Source organism: Lactuca sativa, chromosome 2 (assembly GCF_002870075.4).
Source record: "Lactuca sativa cultivar Salinas chromosome 2, Lsat_Salinas_v11, whole genome shotgun sequence".
NCBI lineage: Eukaryota > Viridiplantae > Streptophyta > Magnoliopsida > Asterales > Asteraceae > Lactuca > Lactuca sativa.
This window is the reverse complement of record NC_056624.2, coordinates 197,036,357-197,056,916: the sequence shown is the minus strand read 5'-3', so window position 1 is coordinate 197,056,916 and position 20,560 is coordinate 197,036,357. Positions and strand designations below refer to the sequence as shown.

Genomic DNA, 20,560 nt, shown 5'->3' with positions numbered 1-20,560 from the left:
TATTCCTCTCACAATATCCTTTCCAATGAGTTTGTTGATATAACCAAAGTTGAGGTGAGAGAGTCTTTTATGCCATAACTAGCTGATGTCAGAGGCAGTTTGGAAAGAAGACAAATATATGGGGTTCCCTCAATCAGTTCAAAATCAAGAGGATACTTGTTCCCATTTCTTGGGGATCAACAAGGATGCACTTGTTGGTATCCATAATAAAACTATTGGTTTTTGTGAATAGAACCTCATGATCATTGTCACACAGCTATGCAACACTGATAAGGTTATGCTTAAGACCATCTACATATGCTACACGCTTAACGGTAAAGTTCCCGTTTGATATGTTTCCATGTCCCGTAAATTCTCCCTTCATGTTGTTTCCAAAAGTAACATACTGACATGGCCTTGTGATCTTGAAATCTATGAGATAACATCCACTGTCAATGTACCATGTATCATCGTGTGGTACCCCGGCACAAAAAGCATGCATTTAGAGAGAAGGTTTAGGTACCCAGTTTGTTTGGGTCCTTGAGTGTTAGCTTCCTTCGGACTTGGGGGAGTTAGGACAATCTTTTCATGTTTTGCATCAACCACTTTGGTTGTTGCTTGGTTTTTTGAGACCTTGGTTTTGACCTTTTTAGTGGTCTTCTTTTGAGGTTTGGTCTGTGGAAAAAACAGAGAGTTGGTGAACTGAGTAGGAATTCCTAGAAAGGGGACTCCATAGTTCACAGGCATTCCAAATTGATGAAACATAGGAAATTGGGTATTTCCCCTGAATTGATTGATCATTGGAAACCCATAATTTCCCTCCAAACATGTGATTCCCTCCTATGGATGGAGAAAAAACACAATATGGACCAAGAATAGAATTCATAGGGTAATTTCTATTTTGATACATGAAAGGATTAGTTTGAACAGGTCTTGGTCTCATCATTTCAGACAAATCAGGAAGATTGTTAGGTCTGAAATTATTCTGATAGTGAATTCCAGTTTGGTTTGAAAATCTAGAATTTGAGAAACCATGATTGGAAGGAGAGGTTGTTTGAGTCCTTGAAGTTTTAGGAGGACTGGTACGTTTTGTCTTCCATTGGCTTTGTTTAGCCTTAGGTAATCTCTTGGTCTTCTTATCCTTGTCATTATTTGTAGTCTTAACCAATTTGGGTTTTGAAGGATGGACTACATTTGGACCTTGTTCTTTAGAGACATCAATTATCTCTTCTCCCTTGTCTTTAGAGACATTAGTTGGCATTATAATTGTCTCCTGTTGTTTAGGACTGGGTGAAGAGATTTTGATTGGAACAAAAGGTCTCTTGAGTATTTCAACAACAGTTTTCTTATTACTCACAGTCTTCAAGGTGTCATCCTTTTTAACTGGAATTGGAGCCTTTCCAGTCTGTTGTTTCTTAGAATATTTACATCCTAAGTCCTTTGTTCCAGAGACAGAAGCATTAAGGGATGTAAATGTTTCTTGACTGAGGAATTCAATGGGTTCAGTCTTGGACTATCCTATTGGCTCATATGATCTGGTTTTTTTAACACTAGACATTGAGTCGGGGATATTTGATTTTTCAGAAGTGGCATCTTCTGAATTGAAACTTTCCATGGTGGGACATTCAAGGGAAAATTCTACTTAAGAGTCAGACTTAGTGCCCAAGTATGGAATATCATGAGATAATGTGTCTTCTAATAGGATGCTAGAGAATGAAGTGGCAATTACATCAGGACTGCAAGTTACCACCTCTTATTGATCCTCATTGTCTCCAGTGAAGAAACTTGGATCACATGGTAACAACTCTGGTTGAGTATTGAGACCCATAATTTCCTTATTCATTTCATCATAACCAAGACCATATTTGATCCATGATGGTTTTGGTCACTTGAGAATGGCATGTGAGTTCTGTTCAAAAAGGATTTTAGATGCCTTATAACTATTGATCTTTGTATTGATTTGGGTGTACATCTCACGATTGTCTTTTGAAATAATGTCACGTTGATTCAATACAATTTCATATTATTCAACTGAAGTGAGATGTGCCTCAGTTTTGATTGCAAGGTCATTCTCTAACCTAGCCATATTACATCTCAATTCATCAAGTTTGTATTGAGTATCGGTCAGTTCATCTTTGTGGTAACTGATACGATATTCAGTATTGGTGACATATTCTTTGATTATTTCAAAAATATGGTCAATGTCATCAAGAAAATGCTCAATAGTTAAATGGTTATCACGAAGCATAAAGTGTACATTTTCAACAACTTGTTGATGGATAGGAAAATGCTCTTTGTCATCATCAGCCATGAAGCATAAATAGTTCTTATAGGCTTCAGTTTCTTCTGTTTGATCCACTTCATCATCTGTTTCCTAGAATTCCACATTTGGAGTTTCCATGACCATGAAAGCTTTGTCTTTTGACTGATTCTTGATCTGCTCCGCCTTTTGAAGATAGTATGCTTCGTCTTTGACCTTCTTGTTTTTCATTCTGTAATCCTTGGAAAAGTGATTTTCACCTTGACAGTTATGGTACCTGATTACTTCATTATCGTCATGGGACTTCAACTTGTTATCTTGAACCCTTGCATTCATCCTCTAAGAATTGTAACTTTCAAAATTTGAATTCTGAGAGTTGAAGCTTTGTTGACTGTTGCTTCCTCCTTGGAAGTTTCTGAAGTTCTAATGGTAGTGTTGGGGTTGCTGATAACTCTATGCTCTAAAGTTCCCGGTTGTCTTGTTCACAAACTTCTTGAAGTTCGGATTAAACTTGGTCAGGAGTGCCATACATTCTTCATATTCCTTTTCCTCATTGATTTGAGGAGATTCCATTGTGGTTCCAGTGAAAGCTTGATGATTAGCCATGCACTCATTTGTGATCTGAAGAGGTTGTTAAGTTGGCATGTAAGGATTCTGGTTGTATTGTTGAGCCATACTCGAAATTTGATAAGGATATACTCCATATCCTTGGTTGGCAAACTGATCAGCAAAGTGATTTGGGATTGGATTGTGATGTGTGATCAAGTTTTGAGAATGATTTACCGTGGGTGCTAAATTTCCTAGGGCAAGTCCTTGAATATCAAAGGGAGTTGCTTGAGCTAGATTGTTGGCTTTCGGCTCATGTTGTTGCAGTTTGGCATACAGATCAAACAAAGACATGGCGTCTAGATTGGATGTAGTTTGCAGTATGATCATATGCATTGTATCCCATTTTGGAGAGAGATTGTTCAAGAATTTCATATTGAAATCCTCTTGCGATCTTTTCTCCTTTGAGTTTCTTCACCCTGTTGAAAACAATGTTGTACCTAGAATATGCATCGAAGAGAGTTTCATGAAGTAACATCTTGAAGTTGTCCATGTCTGTCAATGCAGCTTTCTTCCTCTTTGCAAGGATTTTATCAGTTCCCTCAAATTGTTTCTTGAGTGCATTCCAGACATTAAAGGGTAAACTCTTATCTTCATCAGGAAGTTTCTCATAAATGTCATGAGGAATTCCAGATAAGAGCTCTTGCATTTCCTTAGCCTCAAACTTCTTGATTTTTCTCTCACAAAGTTGAGCACCAGAGGAAACAGATCCAGAGATAACTTTGGAGGTTTCAGGAGAGACATCAGCTTCAGGGACTCTGATGTCCTTCAGAAATTCTGGAGTATGTTTTCAGTGGAGATGAAGGTCCAGATGTCAGAGTCATGACCTTCAAGGTAGTACTTGATGCGATCTGCCCATGAAGTGTATGTTGGATTAGGTGTCTAAGCCCATAACTATAATTGGTATGTACTTGACCTGATAGTAGCATGGTCCATTTCAGGTTGCCTTCACCAGAACAATTTGATAAGATGGATTTCGAGATAGAGGTTATTTTTTATTTATTAATATATTATAAGTATAATATATTAATTGAGAAATCATATTATTTAATTAGTATTTATCAAGAACTAACTTAGAATTAATTTAGTGATCAAAAGAGACTAATTAAATTAACAGGGGCTAATTAAGTAAATCAGTGATACTTATAGTTTGGGCTAATGATCCATGTTGATTATGTGGACTAAATATTTGTGGAGTCCATGAAGATTTAGACTAAAGGGCTTATCATATGGATTATTGGATTAAAGACCCAAGGGAGTGGATTAGGGTTTACAAGTTGAAACTCTAGGAATTCCACACTATAAATGTAAACCCTAATGCACCTAAAATTGGCCCAATGATTCCTAATTGAACCCTAGCTGATTTTAATGCTTCATGACCTCTCTCCCATTATCCTCCACTTGTTCATGGTGTTTGTGACTTGTTTGAGGCATCACACTTGGGGTGCTAAGCTCTTGAAAGGCCAAACTCTACATGCTACAACTAAGAGGTATTCTTATAACTAGTTTTTTATGTTTCAAGTATCCAAGTTGTATGCTAGTTATAGCTTTCATGCTTTGGACAATTTTTGTTGCATGTATAACTAGAGAAAAATTAGATCCAAAGCATTAGGGTTGTATGTGCACCATATGAGTGTTCAAGTACATAAAACCCAGCAGTGGTATCAGAGCCATGGGTGTTTTCTGTTATATTGATGCATCGGTTGATTGTTCAAAGCAAAAGAAAATCGTTTTTTGGAATCTGATAGATGACCAAAACGTGGTCAAAGTTACCACGACATGGTGGACCATCTGTGCGCAGATTTTCAAGTTTTTGGCCATTCTTAGATTAGGATCATTACCAAAAACTGTTTTGGACTATTAAAATTCGTTTTTCTTATAAGATAATGACTATCCTCATCTAATTAAAAGATGAATTGTTAAATTATAAAATAATTACCAGATTATATGATAAACTTATTATTTGTATTATTTGATTTATCTTGCTACATGAATTGTAATTAGGTCAAATTGGTAAAAGATAATATGATTATTTTATTGGTTAAAAATTGATCTAAATGGTTTTGAGTGGTTACAAAGCTTGCCATCAAGTTATGGAACTGAAAAAGTTTTTTAAGGAGTTACAAAACTTGTCATCAAGTTTGGAATACAAAAGATTTTCAAGAGTTACAAAACTTGCCCTAAAGTTTTGGAACTTAAAAAGTCTCTTTTATGAAACATTAACACTAGTAATTGAAAGGTTTCAAAAGGTTCAACTTTTGGGTTCATAACTTAAAAATTAATTAAATAGTTTTTAATTTTGAATTTTTATAGCCTTGATGTGTTTTGAATAGTTCAATTACACTCTTATGGATTTTATTAAGTTAATTAAATGTTTAATTAAGAGAGTATTATTAAATCCATAATGATATGGTTTAAGTTTAATTAAATTAAAAGTATAATTTATTAATAGTTTAAACCATCTAGTATTTTAAATGTGAAAATACACCCTTATACTATATAAAATTAAAAGTTTATTATACTATATATGTATAAGTAAAAAGTCAGTCTTACCGTTAGTAGGCCTCATTCACGAAGCTGGTCTATAAGGGGTGTTTAAGGAAGCGACCTGTAAAATGACTGCTATTGGGTATCCATTCTTACCCACCGCACTCTTGACCAATGGAGGGTCGTTAGCCAAATGGGTTTGATAGGACACTTAAATCTATTGGTTTATTAGCATAATATCATTCTTATGGTGTACATGCAACCCTAATTGCTTTGATCCAAGTTTTTCTAACTTGAACATACAACAATGAATACCAAAGCAATAACCCTATGACTAGCATACATATTTCGAAATTGACATATGATTAGGGTTAGAAACTTTACCTTTCTTGTTATGTAGCAATTACGAGTTTAATCCTTCATGATATTGTCTTCTGAAAGCCTATTGCCCTAAGTGTTGCACCTTTAATGGAGTCACAAACACTTAATGCAAGAAGATGACTTAGGAGAGAGGTGAAATCGGCAAGGGCGACTCAAATAAGACATAGTGGCCGATTTTCATATGCTAAGGGATATATTTATAGTTGAGGCTATTAGGGTTTTATGGTGGAAACCCTAATTTCATTGCTTAGGGCTTAAGAATTCTATGGATCACTTCTAGAAAGCCCCTTGGACAAAATCCTTATGGTCTTCCCATAGATTTCATCCAATCTCTTCTATTAGGAGTCCATATCCCAACTAGCAACTAACAGTTAATTGCAATATCAGTCCCCTTTATTTAATCAGTCTCTTATGATCACCAAATTAATTTCTGATCAATACTAATTAAATAATATGATTTCCAATAATATATTAATCTTGTAATATATTAATAAAACCATTTATAGTATGAAGTTATTATTCATATAATAAATTCTACTCTCTCTCCTCTTGTCATCCTATCAAGTTGCATGAGTGAAGACAACCCAAAAGGACCATGATCATAATCAAATAAAGTACATACCAAAAATAGTTATGGGCTTAGACACCTAATCCAACAGTCTCCCACTTGGATAAGTCTAATAACTATTATTACGTACGACTTCAAAATCTGATTAGCAATCGTAGCTTTCAAAAGCCACTGTCGAACTCTGATCTTATCAGCAACGCGTGCTTTAGATAAGGGATCATATATTCCTCCATTCTAGATATCGTATTAACTGAGACATGGATTATAATCATTTTCTCTGTTCATGTGTTGTTTCCCGATTTCCGATTTATGACGACTGACAACAAACTACAGTTGAACACATCAACTTAGTCCAGGCTTGGCCAACCTCTTAGCGTGTCATCACTAAATCATCGAGGGGCCCACATATATCGCTTTTATCCCACTTTGGGTAAAAGGAACGGATAATCTTCGACTCATATATTTGCTCTATTTACTCATCAAATCACACACAACAATATGTTTTATAACACCAAGTTACTGGTGTTTACATATTATCAATGAGCAACCGACTTGTAAACTACAACTATATGTCTCCATTTCAAGGATATAAGATATTATTGTCTCACAATCACGTGAGCGTGAGTTTAATCCAATACTCAAATCTTATTTCAGGAGCACTCATGAATATTGCATCAAACTTGTGCTATATCTAAACACTTAGACAATCTACAGTCGGATTCATGACAGTCTTACCTCATTACCTACTTCCAAAGTATGATTGACTGTGGATGTTTGAATAACCTAGTTATTCTAGAAGTCAAAACATGCGAAGTAAAACACAAATAATCGAATCCAATATGGCCTCAACACTTTGAGTATAAATGAAACATCTTTTATTTAATCACCATATTGATTACACATTATTCATTGTATAATGTTTCGAGTAATCAAATTAATACTTGAATTGAAACAATAGTCATCCCATGCTCCAAGCATGCATATTATGTTTACCTATGGTCCTTACTTTGTGAAATAGATCAACTGAACATATTTCCAATGATGCTCATTTCACAATTCCTAATCCTTACCACAAGTGTAAGAATCCCAAATTCTTACCACTATTAGAATATGTTAGATTCCAACATTTTATGCAGTGATCCTTTTGTAATGACATAACACCAAAGGCACAAAGACTTTGCCAATGAGATTACAAAGCGCTCTATTGGAGATTGTTACAAGACAGCTCCATAGATATGAAGTCTTGCATTCAAAGTACATTCCTTTGAACATCTTTCACTACTAGAAAAAAACGCCTTTTAAGACACGCAATGTGTGTCGTAAAACGCTCAGACGACACGCATTTGCGCATCGTCTATAGACGACGCGCAGTTACAACACACATTTAAGACACGCAATGCGTATCAAGAAAGGTCCTGTCATAAAGGAAGACGACATGCTTTTGTGTGTTGTAACCTTACGACGCGCGTTTAGGACACACATTGTGTATCATTATAGCCCCTGTCATAAATGAAGATGACACGCATTTGCGTGTCATAAACTTCAACAACCATTTACAATATGCTTATACGGCGTGCCTTTACGATACTCTTTTACGCATAATATAAAAATATAGAAAAAAAATATATCCCAAAACAATCAATTTCATCCAATAAAATCATGTCAAAAAATTGTAATACATTGATATTAAAGGGATTTGATTATACATTGTTATTAAGAGGTTTTTCCTAACTATATAACCTAATACTACATTGATATAAAGGGGAACCTTCTTGTTTCAGTAACTCATCATTAAGCTGTCTAAAGAAGCTCTGAAACCCTTCATATATCCAACCAATCATCATGTCTCTTAGCTTCAATATCAATCCCAACTCTTGATCAAAAACAACACAGAAATCCTACACAATAATTAAAGAAATGTAGAATATCAAACTTAAAAACAAAGGAAGTAGGATATTCTTTGCTATTTATATCAACAATTTAATGAGAAACTTACATGATGCAATTTTATCATGATTTTAGGGTATAAGTCAATCAACGTCTACTGCAATTTTACTATCTTTGTTGGCAGATGGAAGATGATTTAGACAATATATCTGTATAAATTAAGTTGCAGAGTTTCTTGAGTAGGATTCGTTAAAACTATGGAGCTTTTGTATTTAATTTGGAGCTTTTGTATTAATTTTTTTGAATCAGGTGCTGAATTTCGTGATACCTTAGCCTTACTTGTATAGTATGTTCGTAGAAAGAGTTGTAGTCTCACTCAGTTAGTTGACATATCACAAATCATCAACTCTCCTCTATCTCCACATACTGCACACATGTCATCACTGTTGCTGGTTGTGATACTTTGACCATTTGCAAGCAACAGAGCTATATCATGGAGTGTTATCACATTAGGCATATAAATATGCCGATACCTGAAAATCAAAATGAAAATATGAAAATGGATACTTTCATACTTTTTTCAATTATAAGCTAGGTTTTTACATTTTGTTAGGCAGTATTGAGGGTTTCTTTCAATCAAACTTCATTCTATGGTGATTTGTCAAGTATCTAATATGTGGGGCCTTTAGATCGATTCACATATCCCCAACTCTTTTCTATTAATCATCTACCCTAATAAATAAGAATGATTTTGCCACATGTCCTTCTCTCATTCAATTTGCCACATGTCATTTTGTCATAATTTAAAGATATATTTATTTTCCACTTGTCATTTATTTCATTTTCCATTTCTAATATATTATTAATTAGTTTCCATAAATTAAACCTACCATAACGATATTAATTTTAAATTTTAAATTTTAAATTTCAATTTCAATTTCAAATAAATTTACAGTTTAAACCTTTGTTTTTAACATTTTGTTATAATTAACTTGTTTAATATACGGGTCTGATAACTAAACAATAATTTTAATTTATTTATTTTTTGCATGTTTTTTTTCTCATAATTTTTATTTATTTCAAATTTCGAATTCAAATAAACTTCTCATTTAATCGTTTCTATTTAACATTTTGTTTTAATCAACCCGTATAATATACGGGTTTCACAACTAGTTTGTATATTATAAGATATTTGGCTAATAACTTGTTGACTAATTAGAGAAGTAGGATTGAATGTTGGAAACTGTATCACTAAATAACAAGATAAATTGAGTACGATGATGTTTCTTTTTGACTTTATGCACAAAGAAACGACTAAACATCTAAAATCATGAAATTGATACTTTTACATTAAATCCTAATCTTTTATAAATATTTTCCCCAAGTGTGCTAAATGAGAGTACACTTGGGGAAAATATTTATATAAGATTAGGATTTAATGGTGAAAGAAAATAAACAAGGCCTAAACATACGTTTTGTGTTTATCTTTGTAATTTATAATTATTTCAGCAGTCAAACGTATGATGCTCCTTTAGCTTGCAGCATCGATTTGTGGTTGATGCTAACTTGAATAAAAGAATGTTAGAAAAGCAATCTGCGGAAAAGATAGACATTAGATTATTTTTGAGAAAGAAAATAACATACCTCAGCAGCAGGGTCAAACATATTTTTTAGCAGTAGACACTCACTAGGGTTTCCAATTGGCTCTGAGACAATTTGTGGGGGCAAAATGGGAATTGTAGCTACTCCTGCTGCCACATTCATGCCTAAACCACCTCCTTGAACTGGACCAGATCCATTAACAATAGGTACTCCAATAGCCCCAAGAATACTGCAAAGAACCATCCAAAAATTTTAAAAAGACGAAAATGCCCCTACCCTATGTAACTAAACAAACACAGATTGAATACCCTAAACGCACCCTATGGTAATACCACTGTGATCAAGTTTTCCATAAGCATAGCTCTTGATTGAGCATTTAGTGCCTGTATAAAATAATAATAATAATAATAATAATAATAATAATAATAATAATAATAATAATAAATCAAAAGCATGATTGTTTTAAATAAATTAATTAAAAAACTTAGAATTATATGGACTCACCAAACCTCCACCATCATCATCATCATCAAAGTATGCTGCTTTTGCTCCTGTGTCTTGTGCACTAGCATGATCAGTAACTGAAGACATCTACAAATACAACCAACAAATTGTATTAAAAAAACTTTAAGAAGTTATAGAAATCCAAAGATAAATTGAAAAGGTGTAATAAAAATGGCCTTAAATGTGAATGGTGGTGGAATCCTCCATTCCTATAATCTTGTGCAAAAAATGCAATTACACCAAAAATGTAATTGTGGTTAGACTAAAAAAAGCGCATCAACTATGCCTAAAATGTAAGTCTGCTCAAGCAATTGTACCAAAATATGTCACCTGTGCCAAAAATAAAAAAAATGCAATTACACGAAAAATGTAATTATGGTCAATGTAAAAAAAACATAAAACTAAAAAACATCACAGTCATTTACCTAGAATTAAGAATTTGTTGATGCAGGATAAAAAAAAACAAAATAAAAAATATAATCAAAGAAACCACCAAGCAAAACTACGTTTCTTATACTTAATTTCCCGCATCTATGTGGATAAAAAATGACCATTCGTAATATGACAAAAGTAGCAACTTTTTGTTCCACCCAAAAAGGTCTTTTTCTATCATTTGTGCAAAAGACTTAAATGCCCTCATAATCATATCGAGAAAAGGAAGAAGAATTTTGAGATATACCTCTTTGTCATGGTTTTGGATTTCCATTAAACACGACTCAACAGACAAAGGAAGTTGTAGAGGCTTGCTGTAAAGTTTTCTTTGTTCAATAGGTCTGAGACTGTTCCATTCTTTGAGAAATTTTATAAGGGCAGGTTTGTAAATTGAATCATCCAAGTTGTCTGGATCTTTTGTCTCAAGTTCCTCTGGTTTGAAATCTTTAAACAATGGGGTAGGTCGTGTTTCTACTCTTTGGATACATGAATACAAGTGGATTCTTCCAGTGTATTTGCTGACTTGGAAAAAAAAAACAAATCAACTATAAACAATTACCATTTCCTTTTTCTTTTTTCATTTGGCTTATGAATTTAATATCAGTTCTTTACCTCAAAGCGAAGAGAATGTGATGAGATGCAACCTGTTTCATCTTCATCCCGGACAACAGGGTCCTCTTCACTTGGTTTTTCTATCAGATTACATGTGTCAGCTTCTCATGAAGTGTGTCTAGAATCTGGTGAATCTGTCCGCTATATGAATACTGAAAGCATCTCACTAGCTCATTGCCAGAAGATTCATCATTATATTCCCCTGAAATGAACAAATCTTCATCCCCTTCTCTTTCTTCAACAGTTTCAAGTAAAGAAACATCGTTAACCTGCAGAAACACAAGAAAACATATGATAAACTATCTAATTAAGTGAATATCAAGTTTCAAAAGCAGATATGTTCCACAAAACATGCAAAAAAAACAAGTGATCCATGAGTTCTGAAGAGAGTGTTCACTTTAAAATGTGACAGTTCCTTTCTCTTTTAAAATTTCTCAGCAAGTTAAATGTATTTGGTCCACAAACTCCTAAAGATGAATCAATATGTAATCCTAAAAGTGAATTCCAAAAATTAATAAAGAAGAGATACCATACCATGATCTCCTTCAATGAATCATACTTCCCATCTATAGTAGATGAAGTACGATGCAAACTTCTATTCAATTTTCTCTAGTGAGACTCATCTGGAGTGTTATGAAATAAAGATAAAAAATAGTCATTGATAGTTTAAAACACTTAATCATAAGTGGACCAAAAACTATATGGATAGACGAGTAAGTAATGTATCTCACCTTGGCACAAAATATATAAACATTGACTACTTTAGTTTGACCACGCCTATGTGCTCGACTTTCAGCCTACTGTAAAAGCATTATTATCATTTGTATAGAGGAGGGATAGATGAAAAACAGCATTATAGGATTAGCCGCTCTGATACCATAGTAGTGGAAGAATCAATCGTCTTTATTGATGATGATCATTAAATATATATACTGATTACATTCTGACCTAAAACTATATATGGTAAATATATTTTACATAAATACAAGATATATATTGCTAATAATTTGGTATACCGCATATTTCTATTGCAGAATCGATATCTGATTGCTTCAAAACCAAGTTTATGATTTGTCTTCGTATTGGTGGTAATTGCATCAAGACATGCTCCTTCAATCGTCTTATCTATATAACATATAAGAATATGAATACCGAAGCTAAGCTTCAAGATAATAATGAAAAAGATGATAAAGCAAACAATGAAAGAGATTGTGATTGACCATAACAGTCTGCTTCAGTAGCACATTTAGCTCATCCAAGCGAATACCCTTTGAGAAATCCTAAAAATATCAAAAAGCATGTAAAAAATATGCAGAATTTTGAAAGATATGTGTGGATAACACCCAAAAAAATGCTACCTGATAGACAATCCCATGATAAGTTCGAAGGTGGTGATGGACTTATGAACGGCGGTGAGTCGTTGTCGTGTGGCTGCAGACGTAATGGTGGTAACAGGGGGTTTATGGAGAACAGATGAGAAACCTGGTGGAGAATTGGATGGAACTGAATTCGAAGCCATAATCACCAAAATCAATAAGTCTTTCAGTAGACGATGATGAAGAAGAAGACCAATCGGAAGGACCGATGAAAGAAACAACAACTAGGTAGAAGGATGATCGGAAAAAGGCGTGCGAGCATCTGCAAAATCTAGGAATTGAAATTAGGGCTATAAATCATACTAATCGAGATATGGAGTAAGGTTTAGAGAATGAAAATACACATGCTGCAAGAAACACATGCAGAGAAACATAAGATTATGCGATGTTCTGGTATGCAAAGCCGGCGGGATGCTTATCAAAAGCTTTGAGAAGCATCTGAGTCGGTGTTCTTATCAAAAGCTTTGAGAAGCATCATAAGTCGTAACAACGATACGTGCATTCTTCATGTTTCTTCTCTTTTCTTTTATGTCTTAAAGGGAGACTAGGGCTTGAAATTTCTTGATCTTCAGAGTGACACTAGAGCAGAGATCCGATGAGACGATTAACAAGTAAGGTTAAGAGTAGCGGAGAAGCGGAACAGAGAGGAGGGAGAGGGGAGAATTGATTGCGAAGATGTAAGATAGAAAGATGGTAGAAAAGAACAAGGCGGGTTTTCAAAATTTTGGGGATTCCATTTTCCCCCGTATCTACTAAACGCGCGTTTAAAATTATAAAGCGACACTTACAAAGGACTCGCATTTAAGATACAACGCCCTCAGTGTTCATTAAAATTATAAAGCGACACTTACAGAGGACTCGCATTTAAGATACAGCGCCATCAGTTTTTTTTAATTTTTTTCCTTATGACACTAATTTAAGGGCACGCAATAATGCGTGACCTAAATCCTTAAATTTTTGAAGATATGACACTTTTTTAATGTCACTCTCTTTTGCGTAACATAAATCAATGAGTTTCGTGGTTTGCACGTAGTAAAAGGGTCTTTTCCTTGTAGTGCTTCTTGTATAAAAGTTTCTAATCTACATAAATTCTTAATATCCAACTCCCATTATGGAAACATTTCCATATTTACCATATGACAAAACATTATAAATAGAATCTTATCTATTTATAATAATGTCAATATGGTCCATCCATTATCATACTTCCAACTGGCCACAAATGACCAATCATTAGTGAACCTTAGATCGTCTCTGGCAGTTGTTTAACGTATTTTAGTCATATCCGGTTCTGGTCCTTTTCCCTCTTAATGCCCTAGGCATTTGGAATAAAAGAACGGCCAAATATTACAACATATGAAATCGATCCTATACCTGAAGCATATGGGATACGATACATACTGTCTTACATAAAGACATGATATTATGCTCCCACTAGGTTTGACATGTATTCAGAAAATAGTTGGACTTCTAGAAATCAATACTTTATGACTTTCTTGCCAAGGTTCATATTATATAATGTTTCGATAAGACTTTATCTAAGCTCATACACCTTTTATTAGAAAGCTCATATGTGTGTCTAACACTTTCAGAACTTACAACAATAAGTCTTAAATGTTTAAACTAATTGTCAAATCTCACAATTTGAACTATGAAGAGGGATTCAGTAATCATAATCGAATTTGAGGATGCAATTTACACAATCACTATCTCCTTAAAATCTTCCTAGTGAAATTGTTTCCTCACAATCATTCTCATGAAATGGAGAGAAACCTTATCACTTAGATTTTATGGTGTATGTTTTCCTATCCATATTAATTTTGTCATTTCAAACCACCATCATAAGACAGGGTTTATGACAAATTCAAACTCATATGGACTAAACTTGTTCAATCTTTATTTCTTGCCATCTGGCAGCACAAGGGCCTACCATGTCTTCCAAGTAGTTGAGCAGGTCACCCATATAGATCAACGAACTTTCATTGATTAAGGTGCTTTGCCTTTATGCATTCAAATGAGAACTCATAGGACTCACATGCATAGTCAACTTTAAATGGAATGACACAGAAATAAGAATGTGTCAACATGATAGGTTACAAACCTCAAGTCGTGTGCTAGTGATTAACAATAGGTTTACTCTTGATTGGTTCTTGAAACTTTTCAAGATCATTTAGACTCCCACTGACCTCTTGAAATATAAGATTCTCTTGTCAAGAAACATCCGTTGACAAACAAATATTCAAGAGTTAGTGCGAGTTCTTATCAAGAAAAACATATCACACAATTGGTCTTAGTTGATCTTTGTCTTATCCAAGACATCACAACTTACCAATTTCAAATGTGCAGGAATAAGAAGACATTTTCTACTCCACATTTGATGAGTGTGTTATAAACCTTCTTAATATGTGTCACTCAAGTCACAATCTTGGAGTATGACTCTAAAAATCGATTTTGGAACGAAGTATGATTCACCTTTTGATTTAACCATTTCAAAATTTTCCAATTTCTCTTCTTAGCCATACTAGTGCGCTAAGGTGTCCTTAGAGCATCAATTGTGACATGGTTTCATAATCATTAAGTTAATCATAAAACACGATACTTAAGTACTCTCCCTTCTTTTCAGATTGGAGAAACTTTTATCTTTATGCCTAATTGATTCTTTTTATTCATTCTAATATACATTGAAACTTTCTCAATGATTCAGAATCACACTAATTTTGTAAGCATAACTATATTTACTAAGACTTCATCAAATCATGACGAATATTCTTATTGTTCCTTGTGGTGGACTTGACCTAGTGAACAACAATGCGTACTAGATCTTTCAGTCCTTCACTTGACTCACATACTTATGTGCATCAAGGAATTAGTCTTAATTTCCCAAATACGAAGATTTTCATTCATCATACAATACCAGTTGCATGATTCCAAGTTTCTGTCCAACTGAAACTTGGGTGATGAGAATCATTCTTTATTTGGTAAATTTTTGACACTATCACAAACAACATAACTAAGAATCACTTCCATTTTCAATATTAATAACAATAGAAACATACAAACATCAATTTTCACAAAAGGAATTGCAAGGATATATATATATATATATATATATATATATATATATATATATATATATATATATATATATATATATATAAGACAAAGATCAAAATTTATTTTATTTATAAAAATGCGGAAAAACTTATCCTTACAATGCAATTACAAATAAAAACTATGTTACTAAATATTTCTAAGCAATCTATCCTAACTCTTAAACAGCAGCTCAAAAATCCGATCTTCGAACCATGCGATCGAAATCCATTTCTTCGTAATCAGACTCAACTCACTCTTCCTTTATGCTTCCTTTCTTTTCTTCGATCCCACAAAACATCAAAATGTAATCTTACCACATCATGTATTAAGAATCTACAAATAGGAACTTAATAAAGTTAGTGGATTTACCTGAAGCAGAGTCACACATCTTGACTCTCTCATCCTCGCGATCTTTCAGGTAAGTATGGCAGCTTCATAACCAGTTCCCCTTCTTATGGCAGTAGAAACAAACGGACTCTTTCGGAATAGCACATGGGACAATCTCAGATTCAACCTTTCTCTTTACTATCCGGTCAAACGGTTTGACCTTGGCCGATCCCTTTCCATTGGGAAGAGAAGACTTTTCTGGACTTCCAATGTTGCCATCGTCAACATCCATGGAAGTTTGGGAGGTTGACCTACCAGTCAAATTTTCTTTACCAGTGCGCCAAATCATTGTTGATTCAGCAGCAATAAGCAAATAGGTAAGATCAACGAGGGTCAGGTCGTAGTCCATCATATAGTAATATTTAATGAACTCACAATGAGTCAGGAAGTGATTGAAGAACCAAGTCAACAGCCAACTTCCTTGAGACACCGACATCCAACATTCCCAGCTTGTCAATATGTAACTTCATCTCCAAGATGTGTGCACACACAGACCTCCAGCTCCATGTTTGCTTGCCAATAGGGCTTGAGTGACCTTGAACTTTTCAAATCTTCGAACACATGGGTCAGGGAGAATAATTGGAGGAGGTGGAGGAAGTGAAGCATGATTTCCATTTCCACAATCCAATAGTGAAACATCATCTTCATGTGGAAAGCTTTTTCCAAAGGATTCGGGAAGGCCATAGTTGTTAGATTTTGACATCTACAAAACGGGAGAAATTCAAGTTAGTTGATTCAATCCTTAATATAACACCCAAATGAAATATTAAGGCTAGGACCCAACACAATATTCTACAACTCGGAAGAGGGATGTCGTAATCCAGTTGCAGAATATTTGAAGGTAGGTAAATGACGATTTACCAATTTCCACCATGAAAAACGAAAATGAAAATTAGGTTTTAAATGAATTGAAACTACTAGATCTTTTGAGATTCATTAAACATTTCAATGGCATGTTAATCTTGATTATGCCCTTCAAGTTTGTGACTGGGATACTGAGGATCAGAAACAAGGTGTGAATAACGATGCAAATTAGCTTAGTACTCTTGAAGACGTATATCACCTAATCAATGTGTCGGTTAGACACACACGCTCCATTGATCTATGTTAATCTAAGAGCTACCCATTGACATCCTTCATTGGTCCCATATTAGTGTGTCAGTTAACCATACACGCTCCACTAACGACCAACAAGGTGCAATGTGCAAATTCATGGATTGGCACCAAATTTATATTTTTCTTAAAGTAACTAAGATTTGGAAATTTATAAAAGGGTTTAGTTACTTCGTATTTCATTATACTTATTAATGAGAGTTTGTGTCCTATCCTACCCGTTTGGCTAACGACCCTCCACTAGTCAAGGGTGCGGTAAATAAGAGTGGATACCCAATGGCGGTCATTTTACAGGCCACTTCCTTAAACACCCCTTATAGACCAACTTTATAAACGAGGCCTACTAACGGTAAAACTGACATTTACTTATATATATATAATATTAAACTTTTAATACTATATAGTATAAGGCTGTATTTTATATAATTTAAAATACTAAGTGGTTTAATCTATTAACAAATTAAACTTTTAATTTGATTAATCTTAAACCATATTATTATGGATTTATTAATTCTCTCTTTTAATTAAACTCTCAATTAATTTAATAAAATCCATAACGGTGTAATTTGAACTTTTCAAAACACTAGGGTTTTAGAATTTAATATTTCCAAATTAATACCTTTTAATTAAATTTTAAATTCCAAAACTTGAGAACAAATTTTGAAACCTTTCAAAATATTAGGGTTTAACTATTTAAATTTCAAAAACTAAAACTTTTAAGTTCAAATTTAAACTATAAAACCTAAAGGGTGTAATTTGAAACTTTTCAAACTTACTAGGTCAAATATTTGAATCATAATAATCCTATATTATCCATATTTAACCAATCCATGAATTTTGATAAGGATATCCATACTAATATTTAAATATCGAATTTTGGCAAGAAAAAACAAGTTTTGGTAATTATCCCAATCAAAATCTGGCGAGAAATTTGAAAATCCGAGCACCAGAACACCCAACTCGTCGAGTTCATGCAACTCGTCGAGTCCATACATGGACTCGGCGAGCCAGCCTGTCAGACAGCAAAATTTTCGATTTTCTGATCCTTTGGCAGTTCACTTTTGCATCTATTCAATAGAAAAACGACCTAGGCTCTGATACTACTGTTGGGTTATTAGCATAACATCATTCCTATGGTGTACATGCAACCTTAATTGCTTTGATCTAGGGTTTTCTAACTTGAACATACAACTATGAATACCAAAGAAATAAACCTATGACTAGCATACATATTTTGAAATTGACATATGATTAGGGTTAGAAACTTTACCTCTCTTGTTATGTAGCAATAACAAGTTTAATCCTTCTTGATCTTGTCTTCTGAAAGCCTATTGCCCCAAGTGTTGCACCTCTAATGGAGTCACAAACACTTAATGCAAGAAGATGACTTAGGAGAGAGGTGAAATAGGCTAGGGCAACTTAAAGAAGACATAGTGGCCGATTTTCATATGCTAAGGGATATATTTATAGTTGAGGCTATTAGGGTTTTATGGTGGAAACCCTAATTTCATTGCTTAGGGCTTAATCAATCTATGGAGCCCTTTTAGAAAGCCCCTTGGACGAAATCCTTATGGCTTCCCATAGATTTCGTCCAATCTCTTCTATTAGGAGTCCATAGCCCAACTAGCAACTAACTTAATTGCAATATCAGTCTCCTTTATTCAATCAGTCTCTTTTGATCACCAAATTAATTTCAATACTAATTAAATAATATGATTTCCAAATAATATATTAATCTTGTAATATATTAATAAAACCATTTATAGTACGAATTTATTATTCCTATAATAAATTCTACTCTCTTTCCTCTTGTCATCCTATCAAGTTGCATGAGTGAAGGCAACTCAAAATGACCATGCATATAATCAAATCAAGTACATACAAAAAAAACATTGATGGGCTTAGACACCTAATCCAAAAAAATCCTCATTAAAAGTATAATGAAATACAAAGTAATTAAACACTATATAAATTCCCAATGTTAGTTACTTTAGGAAAAATGTGAAGTTGATGATAACCCATGAAATTGCACATTGCACCTTATTGGTCAGTTAGTGGAGCGTGTGTAGTTAACCGACACACTAATATGGACTAACGAAGGATGGCAATGGGTTTCTCGTAAATTATCATTGATCAATGGAGTGTGTCTGGTTAACCGGCACATTAATTAGGTGATTAATGACATCGAGAGTACCAAGATAATTTGCATGGTTATTCATACCTTGTTTGTGATCCTCGGTATCCCAGTCACAAACTTAAAGGGCATAATCAAGATTAAACATGTCATTGAAAAGTTCAATGAATCTCAATCTAGGAGTTTCATTTAAAACTTAATTCGTTTAAAATTTTGTTTTCGTGGTGGAATTGGTAAATCGTCATTTACCTACCGACAAATAGTTTTCAATTGGATTACGGCATCCCTCTTCCGAATTGTAAATTATTGTGTTGGGTCCTAGCCTTAATATTTCATTTGGGTGTTATATTAAGGACTTAAATCAACTAAACTTTAATTTCTCCCCATCTGTAGACGTCTAGTTTTGACAACTATGGTCTTCCTTATCCTTTTGGAAAAAGCTTTCCTCATTAAGATGATATTCCACATGGCGATCAAGGTGAAAGATCAATCTATTTGTCGTGCATTAATGGAACTGGAAATCATACTTCACTTCCTCCGCCTCCTCTAATTATTCTCCCTGACCCACGTGTTCGTCGACTTGAAACGTTCAAGGTCACTCAAACTTATTAGCAAGCAAACATGAAGATGGAAAGTTTGTATGTGCACACATCTTAGATATGAAGTTGCATATTGACAGGTTGGGAATGTTGGGTGTCGTTTTCCCGAGGAAGTTGGCTGTTGACTTGGTTCTTCAATCACTTCCCGAGTCATATGGTGAGTCAGTTTGTTAAAGACTACTATATGACAAATCACGACGTGACCCTTATTGATCTTACGTATTTGCTAATTGTTATTTAATCATCAATGATTTGGCACACTGGTAAAGCAAAATGGATTCGAAGATCTATTTCCCAAACTTCCATGGACATTGACAATGGAAACATTGGAAGTCCATAAAAGTCTTCTCTTTTCCAATGGAAAAGAGAAAGGCTAAGTCTGAGATTGTCATGTGTGCCATTTTGAAAGAGTCTGTTTGTTTCTGTTGCCAAGAGAAGGGGCATTGGATGCAAAATTGTCGTATCTACCTGAAATGAAAGGTAAAGTCAAAGTGTTTTACTCTGCTTCAAGTAAGTCCACTATCTAACTCTATTAAGTTC

At 34.1% G+C, this 20,560-nt stretch overlaps 1 protein-coding gene across 5 annotated transcripts; it reads right to left on the bottom strand.

The window, feature by feature from the left end:
• Positions 1-7,919: 7,919 nt before the first annotated feature.
• Positions 7,920-13,466, bottom strand: LOC111899795 (uncharacterized). 5 transcript variants are annotated; one of them, XR_008230029.1, is made up of 11 exons: positions 12,677-13,466; positions 12,539-12,598; positions 12,050-12,443; positions 11,853-11,941; positions 11,319-11,587; positions 10,954-11,228; positions 10,275-10,361; positions 10,090-10,153; positions 8,497-9,999; positions 8,278-8,377; positions 7,920-8,179 (listed from the first exon to the last, which is right to left on the bottom strand). XR_008230029.1 is itself a non-coding variant. In XM_052768148.1 (8 exons), the coding sequence occupies exons 5-8, from the start codon at positions 11,363-11,365 to the stop codon at positions 10,091-10,093; spliced, it is 468 nt and encodes a 155-aa protein (XP_052624108.1). In that variant the 5' UTR covers positions 11,366-11,587; positions 11,853-11,941; positions 12,050-12,443; positions 12,539-12,598; positions 12,677-13,466; the 3' UTR covers positions 7,920-10,090. The 5 variants fall into 5 exon arrangements, 1 of the variants encoding a protein (XP_052624108.1); XR_008230030.1 differs by having other exon boundaries at positions 8,278-9,999; XR_006188409.1 differs by having other exon boundaries at positions 7,920-8,701; positions 9,641-9,999.
• Positions 13,467-20,560: the final 7,094 nt, after the last annotated feature.